The sequence below is a fragment of the Heptranchias perlo genome, chromosome 8, assembly GCF_035084215.1.
Source record: "Heptranchias perlo isolate sHepPer1 chromosome 8, sHepPer1.hap1, whole genome shotgun sequence".
Classification (NCBI taxonomy): Eukaryota; Metazoa; Chordata; class Chondrichthyes; order Hexanchiformes; family Hexanchidae; genus Heptranchias; species Heptranchias perlo.
The window spans coordinates 40,510,562-40,526,939 of NC_090332.1; the positions used below are offsets into that span (position 1 = coordinate 40,510,562).

At 41.1% G+C, this 16,378-nt stretch overlaps 1 protein-coding gene across 2 annotated transcripts in view; it reads left to right on the top strand.

Annotated features, from left to right (window-relative positions):
• The window catches only part of sptbn1 (spectrin, beta, non-erythrocytic 1), a 223,920-nt gene that overhangs the window by 174,715 nt on the left and 32,827 nt on the right, over positions 1–16,378 (top strand). For both annotated transcript variants that reach the window (XM_067989007.1, XM_067989008.1), the window contains 6 exons: positions 1,132–1,395; positions 2,844–3,068; positions 5,443–5,532; positions 9,194–9,472; positions 10,104–10,234; positions 14,103–14,307. In XM_067989007.1, the coding sequence (XP_067845108.1) occupies positions 1,132–1,395; positions 2,844–3,068; positions 5,443–5,532; positions 9,194–9,472; positions 10,104–10,234; positions 14,103–14,307 (1,194 nt within the window). The remainder of the gene's footprint in view (positions 1–1,131; positions 1,396–2,843; positions 3,069–5,442; positions 5,533–9,193; positions 9,473–10,103; positions 10,235–14,102; positions 14,308–16,378) is intronic.

Sequence of the window (16,378 nt, forward strand, 5' to 3'; positions counted from 1 at the left end):
AATTGGTTTGAATATATACGCCTGGAAATTCTTGAGCTCTCTGGTGGGAGACCGACGGACCCCCTGATTTTATGCCATTTCTCCAGGGTTTCTGCTGGTCTCTGCCGAAGTTCCAGCAGGACACCAGGAAAGACTGAGGGAATTTCAGAGCCATATAGTTTTTAAATTGTTCTTTTGGTTCCCTTTCCCAGTTCTTCATTTCTTTTATTTAATTTACTTATTATAATTCTTTTAAAATTCAGTTCTTTTTTAAAATTGTATTTTCTGTCAAAACAGCAAGGCTTTACTATGATTATAAAACAACAGTGCTGTGATAAGCTGAGCTGCAGCAGTACCACTGGTCTGTTCGAGAATTGTAGCAAAATAGATGATGTTTCTACTGTAGCTCTTTGCAGCATCAATTCAGTGGTCAGAATGCAGCTCTTTGTATCACGGCTTGGATAAACCTAGTGTTTAATACTTAGGTTATTGTCTTGAGTGGTGGCCATGTATAAGCAAACAGTAATTTCTTACAAAAGGTTAGAGGCATGAAAGCTAATTAGATCCAAAGGAATGGTTGTAGGTTTAGGGATTTGTTCTATTTCCCTTGTCCCTGTACCATTTCCCAATGGACCATTTCCAACAGTCAGTCAGTTACAGAATTTGTGCCAGTACCATCTGAGTGCTGCTGGATGGGGTGCACAAAAGCAACCTAGATTGGCTTGTCCTCTTGATTTTTTTTTTACACTCTCTGTGGGTAAATGCCACATGTCTGATAGGTTTTTCCCTCCACACGCCATCCTGAGATTGAGAACACTCTTCATCAGGAATCTTTCTGTGTGGTCCAGTGCACCAGTACCCTACCATACTATCCATCCAGATTCCCTTTATTGGTAGATGCTTTGAGATTCCATTGTGGATTTTTATTTTATGTTGTACACACTGCCCTTTAGATGACATAACATTGGCACAGAACCTCACGTACTTAAGTACATTCTATTTATAGACAATTGCAAAAGATTCATTGTGTGGGAGGCGAAGTTAACGTCGTAAGCTATATAAGGTAGCATTCTTGAATTTCCTCAATTACCACAATTAGCTGCTGCGAGAACCTGGTAGATTGCTGAATATGTATTTCAATTTATCCTGTAGGAAGGAATGCAGTTGACAGCAGAAAAGCCAGAGACTGAGGTGGTTGTGAAGGAAAAGCTGACAGCCCTGCACCAGTTGTGGGAAGAACTAGAATCTACTACACAGGCCAAAGCTCAGCGTCTGTTCGATGCCAACAAAGCAGAGCTTTTCACCCAGAGCTGTGCCAATTTAGACAAATGGCTGCATAACCTGGAAGGTCAGCTCCAGTCTGATGATTATGGCAAGGACCTTACCAGTGTCTCTATTCTACTCAAAAAACAACAGGTATATGAACAATAATGTTTCTTTTGACAAGGGAACATGGAGCACACAAGCTGAACCTTCAAATGTGTTTTTTTTTCTTTTCTGTATTATCTCTGTGATCAGCCATTTCAAACTCCATGAACAAACACAGCTTTTGTTAGGCATCTTGGTAAAGAAGCATATGGTCAGAGCTTAGAGATGATTCTCACTGAATTAGCAGCAGGCTTCAGTGATTCATATTATATTGTCATCCACAAATAGGAAGATGTAAATATCAAACCTCAACGTAGAGAAACTAATGTGCAGATTGTAATAGTATCTTCGGAAAATCCATTGCAGTATTATACAGAACTCAGTTATAGTTTATCCTTTTCAAAATGATGTGAAATAGTAGAAAGTTTACTCAATTATGAAAAAAATCTTAATTGTGGTTACTGTTAAGTATCTTTTGTTAGGTCTTTTGGCCAAATAGAATATTTCAGTGAAATTGTCATCATCAGGAATTGCTATTACTAATCCAAATTAAGTAATACGTTTCTCTAGCCCACTTGCTTTTTAGTAGAGTGAGCTATAAATCTAATTATAAGGAATAACCTGTGTAAACTATGGAAAATATTAAATTCAGACTAGGTAGTTAGGTGGCCTCTTTGGGTCACATTGCTAATTTAGTATTAAGTGTGTGCTGTGGATCCACACCCAATAGGAACTGAGTTGAGATTAAGTATGAACATAATTTCACATTGAATCCCTACACTTGGTAGAGATAGGACTGAAATCCAGTAAATTTGGGCTATATAAATACAAGTCCTTTTTTTCCTCATTTCAAAAAGATGCCATTCGGGCATCTGTCTAAACAAATCAACAGCATGTCTGTATTAGAATTGAGTGACCTGTTTCCTTCCACAGGCAAACTGCCCAGTAACCAATGAAACAATTGTTGCAAATAATCTATGAAGTTAAGCTGGGACATGATTTTTGTGATTGAAGCAGGTGTTTAACCCTTTATGTACCATTACAGAATTTTTAACAAGTCGATACGAAGCTAAACATTAGACAAAAATGCTTAAAGCATACTAACTGTGGCAAAAATTATCAGTTTTTCCAGTACATATTATGCTAATCCCTTATTTTGGAAAGATTATAACTCTTTCAACAGTTGAACAGACTGCCCAATTAAGTAAGAATGGTTTTTATTATGTTCAAGTCTGTTCAGATTCTGACTCCAGTATTCAAGATAAATGAATGGCATGACACTGTGGATATGTTTGGTAGATAGGGAGTGGTCATTTATCCTAATTCATTCAATATACAATATCGACTAATACTTCATCAAAACCGCACACCTTAGATGTTGTCTTGTTCACTGGTCCCACAAATAACTGCAGAACACATGAAGAGCAATTCCATATTACAGCACATTTATGAATTGGTACAGCTTACAATCTGCTATTTCCCCCCTCTTTCATTAGATGTTAGAAAAACAGATTGAAGTGCGAAAGAAAGAAGTGGAGGAACTGAAGGATCAGGCCAAAGTTTTGAGCCAAGAAGGTAAAGATACTGATGAGGTGGATAGCAAGCGCACGATAGTCGAAAAAAGATTCTTGCAGTTACTGGAACCACTGCACGAAAGGAATCACTACTTGTTGGCATCTAAAGAAATCCATCAATTCAACAGAGATCTGGAGGATGAGATTGTAAGTAGAAGCATTAATATACATAATTTAAACAGAGCACGTTAACTTGTACTTGTTTTGACTTGACTAAAATCCATGCATAAATTAGACAATTTAATACTTCTACATCACTGTGTTGACTTGGGTCTTGATTTTTTTGTTAAGTACAGATTGTTTGATCAAAGGTAGAATTGCCTGACTATAAAGTAGCTGATGCTACCCCATAATAATAGACATATTATGTAATATGTCTATTACATAAACTCTGTTAAACCTTTATGTTTGAAAGGTTGTCTAATTGCCTTCCAAAAAATTTATTGTATATAATCACTCAAAGTACTGACAGAGGTTAATAAGGCCATTTACAAAAAAACAAACCACTGGGATTCATTTCTAGAGGATGCTACTAGGATGCTACCAGGACTTGATGGTTTGACTTATAGGGAGAGGTTAGACAGACTGGGACTTTTTTCCCTGGAGAGTAGGAGGTTAAGGGGTGATCTTATAGAAGTCTATAAAATAATGAGGGGCATAGATAAGGTAGATAGTCAAAATCTTTTCCCAAAGGTAGGGGAGTCTATAACGAGGGGGCATAGATTTAAGGTGAGAGGGGAGAGATACAAAAGGGTCCAGAGGGGCAATTTTTTCACTCAAAGGGTGGTGAGTGTCTGGAACGAGCTGCCAGAGGCAGTAGTAGAGGCGGGTACAATTTTGTCTTTTAAAAAGCATTTGGACAGTTACATGGGTAAGATGGGTATAGAGGGATATGGGTCAAGTGCAGGCAATTGGGACTAGCTTAGTGGTATAAACTGGGCGACATGGACATGTTGGGCCGAAGGGCCTGTTTCCATGTTGTAACTTCTATGATTCTATGTTACGTTAAGCTTGTATTGCACCTTGGTTAGACCACACTTGGAGTACTGTGCACAATTCTGTTCTCCATATTTTAAAAAGAATATTGAGGCACTGGAGAAAATGCAAAAAAGGTTCACAATGATGATACTAGAATTGAGAGGATATACTTATCAGGACAGGCTGATCAGGCTGGGGCTCTTTTCTCTCGAAAAGAGAAGGCTGAGGGGTGACCTGATAGGGGTGTTTGAGATTGTGAAAATGTTTGATAGGGTAGATGTAGAGAAAATGTTTTCACTTGGGGAGACCAAAACTAGGAGCCATAAATATAAGATAGTCACCAATAAATCCAGTAGGGAATTCAGGAGAAAGTTCTTTACCCAGAGAATTGTTAGAATGTGGAACTTGCTACCACAAGGAGTAGTTGAGGCGAATAGCATGGATGCATTTAAGCAGAAGCTAAATAAATATATGAGGGAGTAAGGAATAGAAAGATATGCTGATAGGGCTAGATGAAGAGGGGTGGGAGAAGGCTCATGTGGAGCATAAACACCGGCATTGACCAGTTGGGCAGAATGGTCTGTTTCTGTGCTGTAGAGTATGTAATTCTATGTAATAAGTTTATCTTTCATAACAAATATTTTCTTATAATAAAAATATTTAATATGGTTGAAGGTTACAATAAAAAACAGTTGCCCCAAAAGTGAGTGTAATTTAAAGGCATAGAATCTTACTGCACAGGAGGAGGCCATTGTTCCTGTGCATGTATGAGCTATAACACCCAAAATTGGAAGCTAGAGTATTATTGTGTCCATGGGGCAGCAAGATCATGAGAACACAATCACCTCCAAATCATGCACCATCCAGTACTGCTGTTCCTTCATTGTTGGTGGGTCAAAATGCTGGAATTCCTTACCTTCATGGGAGTACCATCAATAGAAGTGCTGCCGCGTTTTAAGGAGAAGAACTGATGCCACCACCTCAGCGCAACTTGGGATGAGTAATAAAAGCAAACTGTCAAGCATCGCCCACATCACAAGAACATTTTTAAAAAAAAATTCTGTAACCCAAAGGTCACTAACACTCTCATTGCACCACTCACCAGTCAGGGCCAATTTCACTATACCCTTGAGCTGGATTAGTTTTAACCCAGTGAATTGATATTAGTACCGTGGCTATGACCAGCATTAAGCTTGAAGCCTATAGATTAGGTTAGTGCTGGTGAAAAAGTTAAAAACGGCATGTATTATCAGTTAGTGAGCAGTTGTGGAAATTCTTTTCCCACATTTGGCTCCTAAGCTAATGGTGTTTAGTGTTTCATTTTAAGATATTCCAGGTATTTGTCTAATTTTTCTAGGCTTATACTGAATCTGTAGTACCAGTTCTCATTCACATGAGTTTATCACATTCAGAAAATATATATATTTTGAATTTTCTTGTCAGTATTTCTCTTGCATGAAAATCTTTATATAGTGAAACCATAAGTTACACTATGAACAGAATTCTTGCAGTTTTAAGTCTTGTGTTTCCATCTATCTTTCAGTTGTGGGCTGAAGAACGCATGCCTCTTGCAACATCTACCGATCATGGCCACAACCTCCAGACTGTACAGATGCTGATCAAGAAAAACCAGGTGACAGAGATGAAAAATATCTAAGAGCACAAATGTTTTGAAAATGTAGCGCAATCGTTCACTGCTAGCGGCTTAAAAGCCCGAAATGTTAGTTTGGCTCAGTCTCTTGCCTCTGAGTCTGGAGGGTTGTGGGTTCAAGCCTCCATATAGGATTTGAACATATAATCTACAGTGACACTTCACTGCAGTACTGAGGAAATGCTGTATTGTCAGAGATGCCTCCTTTTGGATGAGATGTTAAATCGAGCTCTATCTGCCTGTTCGGTTGAACATAAAAGATCCCATGGCACTTTTTTGAAGAAGAGTAGGGAGGTCCCTTAGTGGCTTAGTTAACATTCAACACTCAACCAACGCCATCTAAACAGATTAACTGGCTGTCCATGTCATTGACGTTTGTGATGATTTGCCGTTTGCAAATTCGCTGCCACGTTTCTTAAAAAAACACCGATTACACCTCAAAAGTAATTTCTTGGCTGTGAATTGTTTTGGAAGATCTGGAGGATGTGAGAGGTGCTATTTAATGCAAGTTATTTTCTTCTTTCTGTAATGTGGAAGAACAGACTTAATATCTATTGAGCTTCTTGTTAACGTTCCAATAAAATAATGATCGTTACTTAGGAACATAGGACTAGGCTATTCAGTCCCTCAAACCTGTTCCGCCATTTAGTGAGGTCATGGCTGATCTGTGACCTAACTCCATATGCTCGCCTTAGCCCCATATCCCTTAATACTTTTGGTTAACAAACATCTATCGATCTCAGATTTAAAATTAATAATTGAGCTAGCATCAACTGCCGTTTGCGGAAGAGAGTTCCAAACTTCTACCACCTGAAAGTCCTGGCTTTAATTTTTAGGCTATGTCCCCTAGTCCTAGACTCCCCAACCAGCGGAAATAGTTTCTCTATATTTACCCTTTCAGTTCCCCTTAATATCTTAAAACTTCAATCAAATCACCCCTTAATCTTCTAAATTCCAGATGAATGAAGCTTAACGTTTTTGAGAGTATTGAAGTACAGTCCCCATCACTTAAAGCATCCATGTGTAAAACGGTCAGTTGCTTATATTGGCCAAAAAACAATAATCATTATCAAATTGCATTGATGTCAATTTCAAAGTTGTCATTCATAGAATCTTAAATGCTTCATTTATTTTGGGCAGAAACTGCTGTTTCAACACACTAGTTCACACCTCGTTGCACTGGATGCAAGAACAAACCTAAGTAAATAGTAAGAGCAAAATGCTGAGGATGCTGGGAAATCTGAAATTAAAAACAGAATATGCTGGAAATACTAAGCGGGTCAGGCAGCATCTGTGGAGATAGAAACAGAGTTAACGTTTCAGGTCGATAACCTTTCGTCAGAACTGGAAGAAGTAAAGATTTAACAGGTTTTTTTTTGACAGGTACAGAGCCGGGGGGATGGCGGGAGGTGGGGGAAGGAGGAGAGGAGAGGGGAGGAAAGAACAAAAGAGAAGGTTTGTGATAGGGTGGAGAGCAGGAGTGATTAAATGAGAAAAGGGATGATGGTGCAAGGCAAGGAGGGTGGTAATGGGACAAGCAAAGAAACAAAGATGGATCTAGAAGAGCTGTAAATGGCAACAGCAGAACCATTACCAGCACCTGTTGTCCGAAAAAAATGGGAGCAATGGTTATGACCTGAAGTTATTGAAATCATTGTTGAGCCTGGAAGATTGTAAAGTGCCAAATCAAAAGATGAGGTGCTGTTCCTTGAGCTTCGTTGGAACTGTAAGAGGCCGAGGTCAGAGTGGGAGTTGGATAGTGAATTAAAATGACAAGCGACCAGAAGCTCAATGTCATGCTTGCGGACTGAACGGAGGTGTTCGGTAAAGCGATCACCCAATCTGTGTTTGGTCTCCCTGTTGTAGAGGAGACCGCATCGTGAGCAGCGAAAACTGTATACTAGATTGAAAGAAGTACAAGTAAATTGCTGTTTTACCTGGAAGGAGTGTTTGGGGCCCTGGACAGTGGGAAGGGAAGAGGTGAAAGGGCAGGTGTTGCAGCTCCTGCGCTTGCATGGGAAGGTGCCATGGGAAGGAGGCAGGTGTTAGGGGTGATGAAGAGTGGACAAGGGTGTTGCAGAAGGAACGGTCCCTTCGGAATGCTGAGAGGGGCAGGGAAGATGTGTTTGGTGGTGGCATCACGCTGGAAATGGTGGAGGATGATCCGTTGATTGTGGAGGCTGGTGGGGTGAAAGGTGAGGACAGGAGGGACCCTATTGTGGTTCTGGGAGGGAGGGGAAGGGCTGAGGGCAGAGTGCAGGAAATGGGCTGGACACAGTTGAGGGCCCTGTCAACCACTGTAGAGGGGAATCCTCGCTTTCACATTATCCATCTCAGACTCTTCCCTTCCCTTCGTCGACTTCTCAGTCTCCATTTTTGGGGATAAGCTGTCAGCCAATCGCTACTATAAAATCACCAACTCCCACAGCTACCTTGATTACTCTTCCTCTCACCTCAGCCTGTAAGGACTCTTTCCATTCTCCCAGTTTCTCCTTCTCTGTGGCATCTGTTCCGACGATGCCACCTTCCACATCAGTGCTTCCGATATGTCTTCCTTTGTCCTCACCCGAGGATTCCCCTCCACTGTGGTTGACAGGGCTCTCGACCCTGTCCATCCCATTTCCTGCACTTCTGCCCCCACCCCTTCCCCTCCCTCCCTGATCGATAGGGTCTCCCTTGTCCTCACCTTCCACCTCACCAGCCTCCACATTCAACGGAACATCCTCTGCCATTTTCGCCACCTCCAGCACAATGCTGTTGCCATTTACAGCTCCTCTAGACCCATCTTTTGTTTCTTTACTTGTCCCATTACCACCCTCCTTACCTTGCATCATCATCCCTTTTGTCATTTAATCACTCCTGCCCTCCACCCTATCACGGATCTTCCCATTTGTTCTTTCCTCCCCTCTCCTTCTCCCTCCCCCTTCCCCTGGCTCTGTACTTGCTTAAAAACTGTTAAATCTTTACTGCTTGTATTTCTGATAAAAGGTCATTGATCTGAAACGTTAACTCTGTTGCTCTCTCCACAGATGCTGCCTGACCTGCTGAGTAGTTCCAGCATTTTCTGCTTTTATAAGTAAATAGCACTTCACTAAGGTACACTGAATGTAATAAAAGAACCTTATTGAGGCAGACTTCACTTCCTTTAGGCTATGACAGCTTTGATGAGTGAGAAACATTATACAGTTTGCTTAAACAATGTTCAATGCATTTCATTCACTTTACATTGAAACTATAAGACAGCTAATTACTTTACAGCGTATTGTGGGGTAATCCGCAGTTTCATTTAGAGACAAAAATACATTTCATGTCTTTTCTTTTCAAAAACAGAAACTTTGGTGTGATAGGAATAGCAACATCTAGAAAGTCTTAAAACTAGACAAGAAGTAAGACAGATTGCAAACCCATTTAATTAATGACTTAAAAGAACAACTGCATTGACATAGCAGACTATCAGGTCAAAAGGTCAAGATGCTTCACACACAACAAAATTACAGTACTTGAAATGAACGCTACCACATTATACCGGCCATCACGTATAGCAGGCAAATTGAGTTTGCATGAACGCACCCGCTGTAAGCAGCGGGGACTGTATTTATTCTCTGTTATAGTAATAAGATTACATGTTTTTTGTCCCATCTAGACTCTTCAAAAGGAAATTCAAGGCCATAAACCACGTATTGATGATATATTTGAGAGAAGCCAAAGTATGGTAACTGCTGACACCCCAAGTGCTGAGGCTATGCAGCAGAGATTATCAGATCTACGGGAACTTTGGAAATTATTGTCTGAAGAAACAGAGAAGCGGCACAAACGCCTGGTGGAGTCTCACAAAGCCCAACAGTACTATTTTGATGCTGCAGAGGCTGAAGCCTGGATGAGTGAACAGGAATTGTACATGATGTCGGAAGAGAAAGCGAAGGTTGAATATTGCATATTTTATCATTCTGACAGTGCTGATAACTGGAAAAGGCTAAAAGAAAATTTATTACAATTTTTTAAAACACAAAGCAGCATTATTTTACAGAAGTGAATGGTATCTCTCAAAAAAAATCTGTGGACAATTTGAGTAAAATCCTTGGAGACTTCTTTCAAGAACTTCCAGGGAATGATATCCCAAACCTACATTTTTCAATAAAAGTTACAGGATTTTCTGTATTAAAATTTAATTATCTTTCTTTTCCATCTCTGTATTTCTTCAATATTTCAAAAAGCATTTTTTCAAAAAAAAAGATAGTTGTCTGTACACCCCCCACCAAAAGTTCTAGACATGTTGGGCAATGTACTTAGAACAAAATATAAGTCTTTGCTATTATTTCCCATTCCTTCTTCCAACTCGCACATCTGAAAATCTCTGGAAAAGTCTGTATCTGGATTCCTTAAACCCTTAAATCATTAGTCACAGCATTTGTGGTGCTCTGTTCATTTGTTCATCATTTTTAAAGAAAAATTTGTTTTAAAATTTTGTTTCACTTTTATAGAAATTTGAAATATTTAGAAAATTCCCAGGAAACTGTTAAAGACAACTTTTAATGAATGTTTCACTTTTGCAGGATGAGCAGAGTGCAGTGATGATGTTGAAGAAACATCAGATTTTGGAGCTGGCAGTGGAAGATTATGCTGAGACTGTTCATCAACTCTCAAAGACAAGCAGAGCTCTGGTGGCAGATGGGCATCCAGAGAGGTTGGTTTTGACCTTGGCATTAGTATTACATCTACTTTCAGTACCTTTGAAATATAAAAAGGGTGAAATTGGTTTTTGGTAGTAGCATAAAATGGGTGATAGCAAATCGGCAGTCCATTTTACACCCCGCTCGATTTCTTTTCCATTGATTGGGTGTAAAACAGACTGCCGATTCACTATCGCCCATCTTGTGCTACCGCTGAAGACCAATTCCACTCCTAAATGTTTAATCATTCCTTATTTGCTCATTTTCCAATAACAATTTGTAGTTGCCATTCAATTGTGGGAAACTGTGCGACTGTCTCTTTAAGGTTTTTCACTTTATAGCCTTTGCAAGACATAGGAGTCTGGATTTTCCCCTCTTGTTGACCCATTGTAGTGGCGTAAGTCAGATAGCCACAAGTAGAAAATGGGCTGGAATTTCATTCCACCTGAACTTGGCTGCAACGTAGTTTGAAGGGCGCAGGGACCAGTGGTGATAGGAGCACCCACCTCAATCAAACAGTTGCTTCATTTCGGTGTTAATTTGGGGGTGAGGATGACCTGCATGCCATTTTTGATGTGGCATGCAGGTATCAGATGTAAATCACACCCTTATGAAATGAGCATCTAGGGTTGCTTGGTGGTGGTAAGTATACAGAAAGGGCACAGTAATATTTCAGTCATTTCTTAACCATTTTTTTTGTGTTTTCCCCCCCCCCTGCCAAACCTTTCTGGCACTTAGTTTCTCATGAGCCTTTGTGCCAGTTGCTGTAAATTATTTTTTGCCCCAGCATTAGTGGGTTTCACAATGGAAATATTCCTATCTCAGGCAGTTGGACAGAGGAAAATCAATAATGTGATGCCAGGCAGGCAGGCTGCTCGAGAGATGCTCTGTGGCCAACTACTGGTACGCACATCTGCAAATGAACTATTCTCAGAAAATTGGTTGGAAACAGCACAATTTCATTAGAGTCTGTCTAAAACCTGCCACCTGAATTCAGGTTAAAACTACACTGACAGCAGAAACTCTATGTTGTGATCTCCTCTGGCCCCTGCTGTACGCAGAATCTCATCAAAATTTGCACTTCGTGCCTTTTTTTTGCCCTTCTCATTGCTATGCTGCAACCTTGTTGCCAAATTTTTATTTACAAAGTGCAGTTTGTTTCCCTTAGTTGTGATATGTGCCAGTTAGTTGTTGCTGGTCTGACCAAAATCCTATTTCAGTTATGCATGCTGAACTCTGCAGTTGTATGTGCTGCCACCAGACCTTTCCAGCAAGACACCTGCCAGTAATGGTCATCTTCACACATTGTACAACTTCTTGCAGTTTACAGCCTGTTCCAAGCTCTCCAATTATGGGTGCTGGAAAATGATCCTGGAAGAAAGGACAGGGAGGTTTGATCCTCCAAACATAGCCAGTGTAATCCACATTCAAAATATGAGAACAAGTAGACAGAAAATTGAGTGCAACTAGGAGCCACGTCTTAGATAATACTACCCCAAACGAAGCAGCCAAGTCATGTTCTGCTTAGAACTGTAGAGGCAAAGTGAAATTTTTAGGGCCCTCTGCAACTCACCTAAGCTCTGGTAGGCATCACAAAAAGTCTTTGGTGCTGACCAAAGGCTCCCTTTGGATCTTTCATCCTTTTCTGGCATCCTGGTACTTTACCCAGAGAGGTATTGTATGACATGCTCTTTTGCTTGGGTCTAGTCTGTTGCTGGTACTACTTCTTGCGTTGCAGTCAATTCCTGAGCAACAAGGAAGGTCTGCTGTGAATTTTCTCTGCAACGCAGCTACTTGGAGGATTTCTCTAAACATTACTTTCCAGATAAGTGCTTTAGTGCCTTTGTGTTCCAAGAAGCCCTAAAAATTATGTCTAAGTTTTTACCTCCAGTGTACTACTATTTTATTATCATAATTGTACATGGCGCATGAACACATGGGAGAATTTCCTTTTTTTAATGTAATTCTTCATCCTTTTAAAAAAAAACTTTCCCTGCTATTTCTTTGTTTCTGACTGACTTAGTGGCTAGTTGTCCATTATTTTTATGTAAAATTGCTTTGAATCATCTTCCTCTGCTGATAATGCTAGACTAATGGGCCTGTAGTTGCCTGGTTCAGTTCTATCACCTCTTTTGAATACTGGTATCATGTTATGATGTTTCTATTACTGTGCAAACGCTGCAGTGTCCAATGATTCCAGCATGATGATAACCAGTTCTATGTATAATTTCCTCCTTGATCTCCTTCAGAATCCTAGAAAATATGGCTTAGGGGATTTGTTGTCCTTAACTTCCTTTAACCTTTCAGGTATGTCGGTCACACTGACTGCTAAACTAAATTACCAGCGTATCTTTTTTTCCCATGGAAAATATATATCTTAATTATTTTTGTAATTCTCTACAACTTTAGTTGTATTTTTATTTTATAGAATTTTAACTTTTTCTTCAAATATTTTACTATTATGATATTGAAGAATGTTTTTAATACATTCTTAAATTCTTTTGCAACTTTGATATCCTCGCACTTTTTGTACCTGTAACATCTTACGGCAAATCCACTCATTTTTCCCCCCATCACCTTTGTTCTCTCTTTCCCTATACAGACATTTTGTGACCTTTTCTTATTTTAATTGGCCTATTCATCTCTCGGTTTATTTATTTAGTTTACATGTATTGTCAGACATATATTTATGTTGCACATTCAACATTATGGATAAATGTTACAAATTAGAGCAGAGAAGGTTAGGAGATTTGATAGAAGTATTCAAAATCATGAAGGGTTTAGATAAAGTAAATAAAGAGAAACTTTTCTCAATGGCAGAAGGGTCGAGAACCAGAGGATACAGATTTAAGGTGATTGGCAAAAGAACCAAAGGCGACGTGAGGAAAAACTATTTTACGCAGCGATTAGTTTTGATCTGGAATGTGCTACCTGAAAGGGTGGTGGAAGCAGGTTCAATCAAGGCTTTCAAAAAGGAATTGAATAAATACTTGAAGGGAAAAAATTTGCAGGGCTACGGAGAAAGAACAGGGGAATGGGACTAACTGGATGGCTCTTACAAAGAGCCAGCATGGGCCGAATGGCCCCCTTCTGTGCTGTAATCATTCTATGATTCTAAATTCATGCTTCCAGTTTGGAGCTTCACCTGCCAGGAACACAACTTGAAATTTGGGCAGGGAGGTATAGAGTTTTCCATCTTTTAAAATTAACGGGCAGATCTTCTACCTGACCTCCATGCCCAAATTCCTGGTATGTGCTCCCAGCAAGCAAAGCTCCATGCCAAGAGCACATTGGTAAAATAACTCTTATATCCTTTAAGTGTTTCATTTTTCTTCAACTCGGTTATCTTTTAGCAGCATCTCCGAGTTAATTCTTCCTTTATTCCATTGAAGTTTGCCTTTCTAAAATCGTACATTTTTGGTCTTGATTGTAATAGCCTTTTGGTCTTAAATTTAATTACATTGTTGTCACTAGTACCCAGCTGAGGACTAAGGTGCAAATCCAGAATGAGATATTACAAACAGCATGGAATGTGCAAACTCGCTAAAGAAGCAAGTAAAATCTAAACACACAGTGACATCACATTCATTTGTGATATTGAGATTATTTACAGCAGGAATATGCATGGAACTGGGCAGGAGAATGCGAATGCCAAGTAGAAACCATGGTATCACTGATAAGGTGGCAGGTGTGCCATAAGATTAAAATGTCTTTTACCCACTTCCCTATGCAGTTGCAGAAAACGCATGCTCCTCTATGTTCTTTATTATTGTGTTTTTGATCTATTTTGGTTCTTAGTTGTTTTGTATAGGAGCGGTTGGCATTTGTTTTTACAAGAAGCCTTTGCTGTTTATTAATTTTTGACATCTTTTGGTTTTCCAGTGAACGTATCAGCATGCGCCAGTCCCAGGTGGACAAGCTTTATGCTGGCCTGAAAGATTTGGCTGAGGAGAGAAGAGGGAAACTGGATGAGAGATACCGCCTCTTCCAGCTGAACAGGGAGGTGGATGACTTGGAGCAGTGGATCGCTGAGCGTGAGGTGGTAGCTGGATCACATGAGCTTGGACAGGACTATGAGCATGTTACGGTAAACATATTTGTCTCAAAAGTATTTTTAGAAATTCTGCAGTTTTTTTTTGTCTGATTCATCAAGACTAGGACACTGCCCTGAGGAACCCCTGCAGCAATGCACTGGGGCTGACATGATTGGCCTCCAACAACCACTACCATCTTCCTTTGTGCTAGGTATGACTCCAGCCACTGGAGAGTTTTCCCCTGACTCCCATTGACTTCAATTTTACGAGGGCTCCTTGGTGCCACACTGGGTCAAATGCTGCCTTAATGTCAAGGGCAATCACTCTCACCTCACCTCTGGAATTCAGCTCTTTTGTCCATGTTTGGACCAAGGCTGTAATGAGGTCTAGAGCCGAGTGGTCCTGGCGGAACCCAAACTGAGCAGGTTATTGGTGAGTAAGTGCCGCTTGATAGCACTGTCGACGACACCTTCCCTCACTTTGCTGATGATCGAGAGTAGACTGATGGGGCGGTAATTGGCCGGATTGGATTTGTCCTGCTTTTTGTGGACAGGACATACCTGGGCAATTTTCCACATTGTCGGGTAGATGCCAGTGTTGTAGCTATACTGGAACAGCTTGGCTCGAGTCGCAGCTAGTTCTGGAGCACAAGTCTTCAGCACTACAGCTGTGATGTTGTCAGGGCCCATAGCCTTTGCTGTATCCAGTGCACTCAGCCGTTTCTTGATATCATGTGGAGTGAATCGAATTGGCTGAAGACTGGCTTCTGTGATGGTGGGGATATCGGGAGGAGGCCGAGATGGATCATCCACTCGGCACTTCTGGCTGAAGATGGTTGCAAACGCTTCAGCCTTGTCTTTTGCACTCACGTGCTGGACTCCGCCATTATTGAGGATGGGGATGTTTGCAGAGCCTCCTCCTCCTGTTAGTTGTTTAATTGTCCACCACCATTCACGACTGGATGTGGCAGGACTGCAGAGCTTTGATCTGATCCGTTGGTTATGGAATCGCTTAGCTCTGTCTATAGCATGTTGCTTCTGCTGTTTAGCATGCATGTAGTCCAGGTTGGCACCTCATTTTTAGGTACGCCTGGTGCTGCTCCTGGCATGCTCTTCTACGCTCCTCATTGAACCAGGGTTGATCCCCTCGTTTGTTGGTAATGGTAGTGTGTGGAATATGCTGGGCCATGAGGTAACAGATTGTGCTGGAATACAATTCTGCTGCTGCTGATGGCCCACAGTGCCTCATGGATGCCCAGTTTTGTGCTGCTAGATCTGTTCTGAATCTATCCCATTTAGCACGGTGGTAGTGCCACACAACACGTTGGATGGTGTCCTCAGTGCGAAGACGGGACTTCGTCTCCATGAGGACTGTGCGGTGGTCACTTCTACCAATACTGTCATGGACAGATGCATTTGCGACAGGTAGATTGGTGAGGACTAGGTCAAGTAAGTTTTTCTCTCTTGTTGGTTTGCTCACCACCTGCCGCAGGCCCAGTCTGGCAGCTATGTCCTTTGGGACTCGGCCAGCTCGGTCAGTAGTGGTGCTACCAAGCCACTCTTGGTGATGGACATTGAAGTCTCCCACCCAGGGTACATTTTGTGCCCTTGCTACCCTCAGTGCTTCCTCCAAGTGATGTTCAACAGGGAGGAGGACTGATTCATCAGCTGAGGGAGGATGGTAGGTGGTAATCAGCAGGAGGTTTCCTTGCCCATGTTTGACCTGATGCCATGAGATTTCATGGGGTCCAGAGTCAATGTTGAGGACTCCCAGGGCCACTCCCTCCTGACTGTATATCACTGTACCGCCACCGGTGGGACAGGACATACCCAGGGATGGTGATGGAAGAGTCTGGGACATTGGTTGAAAGGTATGATTCTGTGAGTATGACCATGTCAGGCTGTTGCTTGACTAATCTGTGGGACAGCTCTCCCAATTTTGGCACAAGTCCCCAGATGTTAGTGAGGAGGACTTTGCAGGATCGACTGGGCTTGGTTTGCTGTTGTCGTGTCCAGTGCCTAGTGGTCCGTCTGGTTTTATTCTTATTATGACTTTTCGTAGCGAGATTTTACAACTGAGTGGCTTGCTAGGCCATTTCAGAGGGCAATTAAGAATCAACCACAT